Source organism: Chlamydotis macqueenii, chromosome 3 (genome assembly GCF_036417535.1).
Source record: "Chlamydotis macqueenii isolate bChlMac1 chromosome 3, bChlMac1.mat, whole genome shotgun sequence".
Taxonomy (NCBI): Eukaryota; Metazoa; Chordata; class Aves; order Otidiformes; family Otididae; genus Chlamydotis; species Chlamydotis macqueenii.
In genome coordinates, this window is record NC_141558.1 from 100,341,768 (window position 1) to 100,354,042 (window position 12,275).

General features: G+C 48.7%; 1 protein-coding gene across 1 annotated transcript in view; it reads left to right on the top strand.

The window, feature by feature from the left end:
* The first annotated feature begins 935 nt into the window (after positions 1-935).
* Positions 936-12,275, top strand: part of FRMD1 (FERM domain containing 1) — a 44,114-nt gene continuing 32,774 nt past the window's right edge. Inside the window, exons 1-2 of the mRNA XM_086744032.1 lie at positions 936-1,067; positions 11,686-11,849. Of these exons, the coding sequence (XP_086600158.1) occupies positions 11,754-11,849 (96 nt within the window). The 5' untranslated portion in view covers positions 936-1,067; positions 11,686-11,753. The remainder of the gene's footprint in view (positions 1,068-11,685; positions 11,850-12,275) is intronic.

Here is a 12,275-nt window from a genome sequence, read left to right on the forward strand (position 1 = left end):
TAGAAACAGCTGGCGTCCTGAGAAGGTAACTGTATAAATCAGCCCAGGCTTAATGAAAAGACAAACTATGAAGGGCTTAACCTTGGTCAGTGAGGGTGACTTCTGTCCAGGTAGGACCCACAGCCCTGGAACCATCCCTGAAATCAGGTGCCCACACATTTGCTCAGACAATGAGCAAGATGCCAGTATTTTCTCTCAGAAGGCTGCTGTGGGAAGAGAAAGGGTTGGCAATGAGATGTTCCCTGTGCTCACAGAGCAGCCTCACTACTACAGCCCAGCTGGGACGAGGCAGCGGTAAGTTGTCATCCACGCCGGCAAGGCTGAGATTTTATCCAGTTTCGTGTCCAACCTAAAACAGAGAAAAACCCGGGAGCAAGGACAGGCGACCTGATGCCCTGATTCCCTCATCCTGTCATGTTGGTTATGTTGGGCTCGCTCTTGTGCTCCCTCCTGGCAAATTTCACCTCTTTTCCCGCAGAGTAACGCACCGCGGTAGGAAAGCCCTCCCACCCGCTCCCCTCACACCTTGATGCCATCCCAGTTCCCACGCAGGCTGCACTCGCCCACACGCGGGGTCCCCCCACCTCAACCCATTGGGGTCCCCCCAGCACACACACCGCCAGTCCCACCGCCCCCCCCTTCCCCCCCTCCCCGGGCGTCACCGGCCGGGACAGCCCGCAACAACCAACCGAGACCCCCGCGCCCCTCAGGGCCAGCCGCCGCCGCGTGGATTGACGGCCACGCTCGCCAACCCGAGGTCCCGCCGCTGGCCCGCCCCGCCCACTCTTTGCCCGGCTCCGCCAATCGCCTGAGGCTGCGGCGCGGTGTGTGTGGAGGGGCGGGGGAACGCCGCGCGGGTCCGCCGCCGGTGTCGGCGTGCGGTCGCGGAGGTGGGGAGGGGGCGTGTCCCGCCCCGCCCGACCCCGCCCCCAGCCCCGCTCCTCCCCCAGGGCACCGGCGTGCGCCCCCCACCCGCCCCGCCCGGGACGCTGCCTCGCTCGGCTCGGCGAGCGCTGGATGCTGGCCCGGAGAGGACGGCGGAGCCCCGCGACCGGGGCCACTTCGCGGTACGTGCGCGGGCGGCGCGGCGCGGCTCGGCTCGGCTCGGCTCGGCTCGGCTCGGCTCGGCTCGGCTCGGCTCGGCTCGGCTCGGGGTCCGCCGCCGGGAGGTCCTGGCGCTCCCGCCGAGGCTCCTCTGGCAGCGGGGGCGCGGCCCCGGTGAGCTACCGGCGGACAAAGGACGGGTGCCGGGTCCCGAGTACGGGGAGGGGTGAGCGGCACCTGCCCCCGTCGGCTGCGGGGAGCGGTGCCCCGAGGGCAGCCCACGGGGACGGGGCGGCTGCGGGCGGGGTTTGGGACGGGAGGGACCGGCGAGGGGTGAGTGAACGAGCCCTCCGCGCTCGGAAAGGTGTCTGGTGCCCACGGGAGGCTCCGTTCTCGCGTGTCGGTCTGGCCATAGGTTGGTGGCCGCGAAAGTAGATCCGCAACTTCGCCAGCAAAGGGAGGTCTGAGTTTTGGCCGGAGCGCTCCAGCCGTTTTTAGCTTTATGACGAATTTTGCCTTCGCGGCAGCAGTGAGTGCGGGGCTGAGGCCGCGGGTGTCCGTGAGCCGCTCCCGTGGGCAGCGAGGGCGGGGAAGGAGGCGGCTGGGAGTCAGGAGGGAATGGGGCTCTGGGAGAGTTCTGGAGTCGTGGTGACTCCTTCATCCCTCGCCGTCGTCCTCTGCCACCGGTGGGTCTGGCCGGCGTTGGAAGATGAGGTGATGCCGGGGCGCGTTCCCCGGCTCAGCGATACTCCCGTCTGCGTGATAAGAGATACCTCCGGCACAGCCCATGGCAGCCGGCCACATCCCAGAGGGACATGAAGATGGCACGGGTCTGGGACGCTTCCCAGTTAGCACTTGGTTGGCCACCACCTGTCTCACGGGTGCCGAGGGACAGTGACACAGCCACATCCAGGTGATGCCAGACAGCTTCGAGGCCCACGGAGTGCAGGTCCTGGCACGCTGTCGCACCTCAGACAGCGTGGGCCACGCGGGACAGATAGCCCAGCACCTTGACCTCCTCAGGTGCCTGCTGCCACCCCCTCCTCAGCAGCCCAAGGGCCGAGGGGCTGTTTGGAGGCATCCCGCAGGGCTGGTCTGGGTGGTCTGACTGCGGTGACGGACAGTGACAGACTTTTATCTGCCAGCTCGGGAAAGGATGGTGAAGGAGATGAGTGTGCCAGCAGGTAGAAGTGCACAGGAGAAGGAAAAAGTCTCTGCACTTCACTGTCTCTCCACCTCTTGAATTCTTTCCTGGTACTGATTTACAGGGAAAGGCTCGGAGTTTCCTGTGCTGAGAAATCGTCGTCCTCTGCATCAGAGATGTTTCTCCTGCTGCTCAGCAGTGACGGGCTCTCAGGTTAACTCTCCAGTGGTATTTAAAATGCATATCTGTTTTTTTCCACCGCACCAGGAAACTGTAACGTGCTGTCTGAACCTTGTCCCTACTTCAGAGAACTGCCGTGATGCCCAGGCCTTGGCCGTAAATACTTCAAAAGCATAGGGCACTTTCCCAGAGAAAATAATGAGGATGTATTTCTAGCTCTGATGATCTCTGGAGTATTTTTTTTTTTAAGAAATAAAACAAAACAACTTTTCAAACATTGATTTCCCATTCATTTGTTTAGCTCTTATCTTTTTTTTTTTATTTTTTTTTTATTTTGTTCCTGGAAAACTTGGAATGACAACAGAATGCCTTGGCCTCACTGTTGTTTAGTCCTCCCATTTAATTGTTGTGCACTCTTAATCAAAGTGCTATGTTTTCAGCACTGGGGATGCTGAGAGTCTGTGTAGGAGCCAGTGTTTTGGCTTCGGATGAGGAATGCCAAGTCAGAAGAAAAAGGAATCTGAAAGGGGGGCAAGTTTTCTTGCAGAGATCACCTTAAGAAAAAAAAAGGTGGAGGGGGAAACAGAAAAAGGGTAAGACAAGTATAAGCAAAAATAATTCTAGAAAATGCTATTGAAGAACATGAGCTGTAGTGATTCTTTTCAGTGGCTTAGGAAAAATACTGTCTGTGCTCTTCGGACAGGTTTTTTTCCCCTAGGGATTACTTGTTGTTGTTAACTAGATTTTTATATAAACCTGCTAAACTGGGATAGGCACCAGTGATAAATAAATTTGTGTCACTTTTTTTTTCCTGAAACAAAAAATCTGAAAACATTAAAAGAAAAAAGTATTTACATGTGTTTTTCTGATTTAAGTCTTTTTTTGGTAAAGGAATATTTTTGTTAGCAGGCAAGGGCCATGCCATTTCATGGGGGTTTTTTTGTTTGTTTGTTTGGTTTGTTTTTTTTTTTTAAATAACCAAAGTTGATAATGCTTTAAAGCTACAGCACTCTTTTCTGTTCCCAACACTGCAGGTAAAAAGTGTGTCAACTCAGTGGTTGTCTCTGTCTCAGCTTTCCTAACCAAGTCCTTGCCCAATGCAAGATAATGTAAATTACTTGCATGCCTGCTGTGCTCCAGGGTTACACCTCTTCTTTTCTTGCAGAAAGTCCTGTGCTGCTGCACTGCTCCTCGCCTATCTTGTTTAGCGGTGGTACCTTAGTTCATTGTGTGTAGTTAGGAACTGAGCGTGAACTAATGGTGATCTCAGCCCAAAAGAAGTCCTCTGATGAACGAGGAGCTGTTCCTTGGAGAATGGCAGGAGGAAGTTCTTTACTTATTGTTAAACCATTTCTTATGCTTACTTTTTTGGGGTTTTTTTACTCTGTTTCCTCTTTTTGCAAAATTCAGCATCACCTCAAAAATACACCACTCTGTAAATCTATTTTTGTTCTGTGGTGGTTTTTTTGTTTTGTTTTTTTTCTTTTTGGGGGGGGGGGGGTGTTTGGTTGTTTTTTTTTTTTTTTTTTTGGGACTGTGTGTCCTGTTTCCCCGTCACTTTGCTGAAGTCTGGCAGTACTGTGTGCTGTCTCTGAAGCTGCATCTAATCGTAAAGACCCTGCTGTTTGTGTTAATTTTGTCAAGGTATTGGCAGATCAGCGTTTTCACACTTGTAACAGAAGCAAGCTGTGTTGTAGGTGGAGTTTTATCTATTCTTTCTGGAAATCCCTCCACTTTACATTAATTGATATTCCTCTCTGCTCAGGACTAGCTGTACACTTCAGGGGGAAAAAGTTAGCAGCAGATGGATGCAGAAGCTGGCTAGTTGGTCTGAATATTTAGTGACTCAAATGCCATGAGATCAGCAGTGGACTTTCTCTTTCCTCTGGGGAAGCAAGCCAGTTTTTTGGGTTTTTTTTTGTTTTTTTTTTCTCTTTACCTGGTAGTAAAACTATTCCTGCTCAGAAGAATTTGTTACATGATACATTGGTAGAAGCATGTCTGTTCTTATTTGTCCTGCAACTGCAGGTATGGCCTATGCAGTTATAATGTTGCCTTTTGTTTTAATAAAGATTTCATAGTTTTTTGCTTCTGGAACTGTTACGAGATCTTGGTAAGAATAGAAAATGAAGGAAGAGGTTATTCATGCTTTTTTTGACAGCTCTGCAAAATGTTTCAGGAGGCTTGGTGATCTGTTCCAGTTTATTCCAGCCCAGCTCAAATATAAAAATACCATCCCCGTGGAATAATTTCTGCAGAGACAGTCTTGTGGAAGAGTGTCTCTCAGCTGTTGTGCTTAAGGCAAGAGTATAATAGATCTGCTTGGGAGAAATCCTGTTTATAGCCTTGGTAGACTTTAAAAAAAGGAATATGTTTTCATTTGGAGAATTAACTGATAGGCTTTTGAGTCATGAGACCTCACACATTTGCAATTTGCACGATACAGAAAGATGCTTCTCTCTTGAGTTGCTAGTGGAGACCAGGTCTTGCTGCTGCTCTCCCAGCACTTCCTAAGCTTCATGACAGTTAACAGTGGCAGGGTTGGAAGCCTCGCTCCCTGATTGTAAAGACATTGCTTTGCCTCTCCTATTTCCCATAGATACAAAAGATGAACAGTCTTTAGGGTGCACTACTTGGCAGAATCTAAAGATTGCAGTGCTTGGCAGAAGTACACAGGGTGAACACTGGAGCGTCTTCTGTTGCTGTCCTTCACACTGAGATACCAGATGTGGCATTTTCTTTACTGCACTCCTGGCTCTGCATATGTATGCCCATGAATAAGCTTTCTGTAAGGGTCCGTCTCGAAAGGGAAGTGGCCCCATGTTTGAGTGGAGGCAAGCTTGCTGTTACTGAATGGCGATTCAAGCAATTCACTTCCCTTAGTCTTTGCAAGATCTCATGAGATGAAGTCTTGGTCACCCAGTGAGCAAACAGCTCTGTGCTTCCGAGCGGGCATCCTTTGCACATGCTTTATGCACGGTGTAATGGACACTGGCTCACACTATGTCCCATATTTCACTGGTTCCTTCTTACGCTTCTGCATTTACCTAGGCCAATCGATACTTTAATTGCTACTTACTCATAAACTTCAATTAATGTCCTTGATTTATGAGGTGTGAGGAAGCCCTATAAGCAATTGGTATTCAATAAACGAGTCCATTAATAGATTATGCAGAGGTAAACAAATTCATTGTAATGAGAAACTTCACGCTGGTAGTCAGACATGATAGGTTATGTGCTACTGCTTTTACTAGTCAATGAAAAGGCAGGATCAGTTGATCCGTTGGTCTCCCTGTATTACTAGGAAAAAGGAACGCTGGAAAGGAGGTGCGTGCTCTAGCTGCAAGCTTTACTGTTTGGGTATTGTTTACAGCATGTACATTGCTAAGTTTTGCATATGCATATGATGAAATAATGTGTTTTAAAAGGCTGCATGATTTTTTTTTTTTGTACAAAAATTCAAAGGCACTTTCTGTCACTTGGAAGTGGTGGAAAAATGTGGTCCCTGTGAGATCCTAATTCATCCCTTTTTGCCTGGAGCCTTTAATACTTATTGTCTGTTTCTCTCAAAAGGCTCCTGAATTCAATTTTGGTTTTAGGGAAGGATTAAGCCCAGGTGATTCATGCTGGGCTCTCCTCATAGGGAGCAAAATGCTGAGGAGCTTTTCTCATCACATGGGAGAGCCAGATGGAAGCATTGTGCTGCCAGTCTGCATGGTCCTGCCACCACTGCAGGAACACCTCCCTTGGTGCTCTGTCCTCAGCTAAGCCACCTTCCTCTCCTTGAGGACTGGTTAGCAGCAGTCAGGTCTGGTGCATGCCCAAAAACATGTGTGTTACTCTTAACCTGGCTGTTGGAGAACGCTACTGTCCCTGGGTATGAAAGTTGTCCCTTGCCTTTGAGTTTAAGGACTAGAGCAGTCTGCAGAAAGTAGCATAGTGGTGTGGTCACGGATTAGGAATGGATGTGCCAGGGAATTTTGGGAGAGCCCTTCTACCTGAGCATGCAGGCCACATTGTAGGAAGTGCAAAGCAGAAGAGTTACAAACTCAAGAGCACATTTCGTGTTCTAGCGCTCGCTCCTGCTGCCTGACTTGAGGCAGGGAAACTTCGCAGCACGAAGGTGGAGTGTGAGCAGTCATGCCTAAGAGCCGTGTCTAATCCTGCGATGAAGACTAACGAGAAAGCATTTTCTTCTCTATTGTTAAAACTCAGTGTCACCAGGGAGTGCTGCTTGTACGGGAAGAAAAGAAAAAGGATGCTGGTTGGTATCTAAGACCAATGCTCAGTGATTTCCCCATCTGTCCCAAAAAGTACAGGGTGATGGCTAAGTCTACTAGGGCTCCACAGCCCTGAAGTTTTTGGAGGCATATCCCATTGTACCTTTTGAAAATCCTAAAGGAAATTTGGAGCCAGGCCCTCATCCCATCCCTGCAAGAGGACTGCACTCAGATCTAACAGGTGTTGCTAGCAGATGCAGAAGGTCTGCTGCAGTTGCATCTCCCACACCCATGGACTGAAAGGCAATTGTCTTTGCTGCCAGTGTGGCATCTGTCCCATAGCTGAGCTGCATCGGTTCTGGGATCCAGTCCTTCCGAGCACCGAAGTGATTGGGAGGTGTCTTGGTATTCCTCGTTTGATGGCTTTGGATAGGAGCTTCCTGCTGAAGCAGTGCTCAGTGTTAGAAGGCAGGTGTGGATTCTATCCCAAAAGCAGCATGTGGACACCAATTTCATGCCTTACCTCCTTGTGGCATCCTTGCCCTTGAACATGTGCTCATCCTGGAGCGATGCTGAGGCAGATGCATTTGAAAAGTCAATGTCCTTCTGGGAATTTGCTGCAGGACATGACCTAGTTGCCCTGGCTGTTGGTTGCACGTGGCACTTTTCACATCGTCTGCTGCTGTGACATAAAGCTAATTGGCTTCAGTCTTGTTTTCTGCCCTGACACGCAACTTTTTTTCCCCCTCCCTCTTGACTGATGTGTCTTTCCAGAGAAATTTTCATCATCTCAAGAGATAGTCAAAGGAGGTGGATGGGGTCTTGAAGTTGCTGGGAAAGGTTAATGTATGGCATCATGGCACCTTTTACTCAGGCTCTTTATTGCTCTGTTTTGCAGATAGTACTGGTGCCCTACAGTGTGTCTCTGAGGGGACAAAATCCCTGGAAGGTGAGGGAGGTTCTCAGTTTCAAGGCCGCATTTCATCGTGAGTACGAGGCGGCCCAAGGGTGGGGTTGCTGCCAAGGGCAGGATGTTTTCCAGGCAGTTGTCTGTCTGTCTTGCTGCAGGACTGCCTTGATTAAAGCTGCTTAAGCTGATTGTGAAATGGCAGCCTAGGAGTCTAGTTGTCTTAGAAGCTGAAGGCATCTCTGGATAGATGTCTGGAATACATTGAGAAGAGTCTTAACCTTTCTGGACAATTTTTGATGGGACTTCATAGGGCCACTTTGGTAAGGTTTCATCAGGAAGATGCTCAATCTTCATTTTCTGTCAGCTCTAGCAACACCAGCTTTCCTGAGATGTTTTGTTGTAATAAACCTTATAAAGCACAATTCCAGGTGTTTTTGAGAGAAGCACAGAATTACCTGTGCTTTATTCTCTGTAGAGGAGGACTTTGTTCTATTTCGCTGCTTTGAGTTGGTAGGTGATTGCGCGTTCATTTATCTGCTTTATCCCCTTGAGATGTGGCTGTGGCAGTACCTAGAGGCTGAAATCAGGATTGGGACCCAATTTGCCGTGGTCCCACAAGCTGATGTGTAAAATACAGCGGCTCTCATGCGGCTAGGCGAGCCTGCGTGTTGTTTGGATGAGACCTGCTTACAGTGAGGCCCCAAATTCAGAGGTGGGAGGTCATCCTCAGCCTGTTGTGTATATGGGCTGCGTGAGGTAGTATAGCTGGCCATCCCACCAATATCCGAAGCAAAGAGTCTCCTTGTTCCTCCTCCTCTTCCTCCCTCGAAGGGCTTGGCCGCTCTTATCCCTCTTGCTGGGGCAAACCTCAGCAATTCCTGCTGTGACCCAGCAAATGCTGAGGTTCTGCTCCGGTGCTGGGAGGCAGCTCGAGGGGCTGTGGAGAGAGGAGGTAACGATTAGGGTTTTTCTTAATGAGTTTTTGGCCGTGTTTGGGCTGCTTAATCAGAGGAGGCTCGAAACTGATGACAAGCGTGTTTTCCAAAGCTTTGCTGCATGTGTGTTTAGGTAAAATAAACAGTGCTACATAAGCTGTGCCATCACTCTGGGCACTAACAAGCCTCCTGACTGGTACCAGAAGAATACAAATAAATAGTGCCGTTGGCTGTTTCATTGATAGACTGCGGGGTCTTTGACCAAGCAATGACATCTCAAAATGTACTCCTCCGGGAGCTGAAACATGAAGTGATGTTATTTAAAAACAAACCAAAACAAACCAAAAACAACAAAACCAAACAACCTGTAGGGTGTCCCAGAGGCCGATGATTGACTTGGGCTTTTATTAATTCATCTGCAGTGCATTTGCTGGAGCTTTTAGGGTTTAATTGAGGTTAAGAGGTTGGAATCTGTGGTGAACAAAAGAATGGCATATGGGCAGTCTGAAATTGTGTACGTTTAAGTAAGAGCAGCCCTTCTGGCCACTTGTTTTCATTGGGCAGTTACTCTTGACTCACAACTTTTCTTTTTTTTTAAAAAAAAGTGTAAACATGCAGTGCTAGGAAGTTAATGATTCATTACTTTTATCACATTCAAACATACCTCTAAAGAAGAGAAGGCTGAGCTGGGCTTGTGTTTGACCTCCCCCTTCAGATTAAGGACATCGCTTCTTTAACCTCTTACCTGCTGTGGCGGGGTCCACAAGCTCATTTGTTTTACAATTTAAGAAGAAAAACACCTTCTCCCTGTCCTTTCTCCCTTCCTCTGCTCCCGAGACAGTTGTTCCCCTAAAAAATTCAAAGGGACGTAGCAGGTGTGAGACCAGAGGAAAAGCTTTCCAGAAGCTTTGTTTTATAGAGGCTCTGGGGAAGCCAGATTCAGTTTCTCTGGTTATCTACAGAAAATTGTGTGCACACATTTTTCCACAGTTGTTTCTTTGTCTCGTTTTCAGCTCTTACGAGCCGCGTGAACGTCTTCACTGAACGTGATCTCCCCTTGTGAGTGGGAACGTGCACTGGCCAGGGCAGCGGTTTGACAATTAAGACATTTCCTTGTATTGGAAAGGCTGAGCCCATACTCCAAGATCTTTACGCTGTTGATAAAGTTTACGGCGCGTATGACATCAGCTGGCAATAACGATGGTGACCTGTTGCCCTCGAGTCATTCTGTAGACATCTGTAATTTATATACAGCTGTTAGTAGTGCGTAGCCTGGAGCCTAAGAGAGCTCATCAGTATAATTATATCGATAAGAGAGGATAAATCAGAGTTTTTCTCTTAATACTTCATTTAATAGACGCTTTCACCTGTCTAAGGAAGTCATATATGTCTTTCCTGCTTGCTTATAGCAATCTCCTTTTTAAAGCTCCTAGTTCTTGTTTAATTAAATTCCAATTTTGAAAAAAAAGTAAAAATAATAGCATTTGCTAGTCTTTTTATTAATACAATAAATGCATTTTTTAATGTACTTCTGTCTCATAAGAGAGGGTCTACATAAAAAAACTTGTATCAAAAAATGCTTTATTAAGCGGCATTGTATATGCCAGCTCAGGGAAGGGGATGCATGGAACAGCTTTTGTACTTGCAAAAGAACACTTACAGATCTTTTTATTGTGTTTGATTTAAAAAAAAAAAAATGTTTGAGCACAGAATTGAGAGGAGTAAATCTGAGGGGTTTTTTTTTCTGTACTGTACTTTGTTTTCCTGTGACAGTTTGCTTTTGCCCATCTACCCGAGAGTTTGATTCCACTGTATTTTGCCCTGAAACAGGTCAAACATGATTTTAAATACCAAAATGCTTTTAAAACTTACACGTAATGCGCCCGTGCACATAGATATATGGGTATGTATGTCATGTGTGTTAGCATAACATGACCTGCTTCCTTGCTGCTTGTGATCCCTCATCCTTAAATCCATTTTGGAGGGTGAAGGAAAAGCCCTTGCATCCCTTCACAGCTCGTCTCCCGGAGAGACCCCAGCGTCAGTGAGTGGGTGGTAGGAGAGGGCAGCGCTGGCGGAGCTGGTGCATCTGGCTGCCCTTGGTGGGGTGGCTATGTGCCTGTCCCTGGGGTGTGGGCTCTTCGTGGGCAGGCGTCAGCCAGCAGCACCTCTTTTGTTGCACCAGTGACGGGTGTCCCGATGTTGCTGGTGGGACAGAGACATGCCAGGGTGACTTTGTTCAGGGTTTGCTGACTTGCATCAAATCTTCCACGGGGATGGAGTGGACCCCATCACTGGTTCAGGTTTCTGCTGGCGTTCGTCCCTAGCCTACCCTCGAGGAGCCTCTCCCCTTCCTACCATATTAATTGGGTGCCGCAGGATGCTTCCTCGCCCTGGAGAGCGTGTGAGCAGAGAGGGCCTTAAAATACCACAAATTGCTGAGCAATTGCTGTTGGCTACCGTGCTTTTGGACATAAATTGAATTTCTCTCTTATTTCTGTTATTATCATAAGTTCAGCTCTAAGGCCAGATTGGATGAGGCTCTGAGCAACCTGATCGGGTTTGAGATGTCCCCGCTTCTTGCAGGGGGGTTGGACTAGATGACCTTTAAAGATCCCTTCCAACCCAAACCATTCTGTGATTCTATGCTTGTGCAGCTTGGGCTCAGCCCTTGGGAAGAGGCTGCCAGTGCTGGTCTCACAAGAAGTATGAAACAGCGACCCAGCCTTGTGAGGTTCCATGTTTCCGCTTCCTTCTTTGAGCTGAGGTGTAGAGGATTTGGGTTCAGCCGTTTCCCAGGGACTAGCAGCGGAGAGAGAGCCAAGACACCTCAGAAGTCCTCTGCAATGACACATTGAAACCTCCGCTTTGGGCAGGAGGGGGGTACTCGGTGGAAGGACGGTGCGGTCTCCCCTCCCTTGTGAGCATTTTCAGGAAGCCGTCTGTGGTGTCATCTGCTGTATCACTTATGTGCGTCTCAATCTGGAGTCTGGTTTGTCACTCTAAGGAGGCCCAATTGCTTTATCGCACTCCCCTGGGACTCATGGGCTATTTAAAGGTTGACTCTGCCTGGTTAGTGATGCGATGCTTGTGGAAACGTTGACCATGGCGCTGTAAAATGAATGAGTGTGTGGTGGTTGGTTTTGTTTTGTTTTGTTTTTTAAAACAGCAAGGAGGAAAACATCCTGTCAAATGCGTGCCGCTCCCGGCGCCGACAGAAGCGTGGCACTGATGCTCTCACCTTCTCAGCAGGTGCGTGGATGAAGGCAGCCTGACGCTCACCCAGAGAGGAGACCCTATCCCCCGTGGAGCTGCCCACCATGAGCAGGGCGCTGCTGGCCAGCAGGATGCAGCCGGAGAGCCGGAGCGTCTGCGTCTTCCTGCCCACCCGGGAGCAGCTCAGCCTAGCTGTCGGGGTGAGTGGCCGGGAGCGGGGCTGGGAGGTCGCAGCGTTGCTGCGGTTCAGTTTTGTTAGCTCCCATTGTTCTCCCAAAATCCTGGTGCAGGTCTGCTGACCAAAAGGCTATTAGCCGGCTTAGGGTAATTGGTGCTCCATTTTCTAATTGGGCAGCTTCAACTCATTTGCAGAACTACTTAAAAGTCCCGGTTGTGGTTTTGGATGGGAGGTCCCCTCTGCTCTTTTTCTGTTATTATTCCTGTTTTATTATGTCTGAGTGGTTTTGCCACTAGTAATAAGCCAACTATTTTTAAAATTGAACACAAAATGCCTTATGACTTAGCAAGCATGCCCAACACATGACTGTTTGCTCTGGTGTTTTAGCTATTTTTGGTTTTGATAGTCTGCAGATACCTTAAAAGACTCTAAGGCAGAGTAAACAACC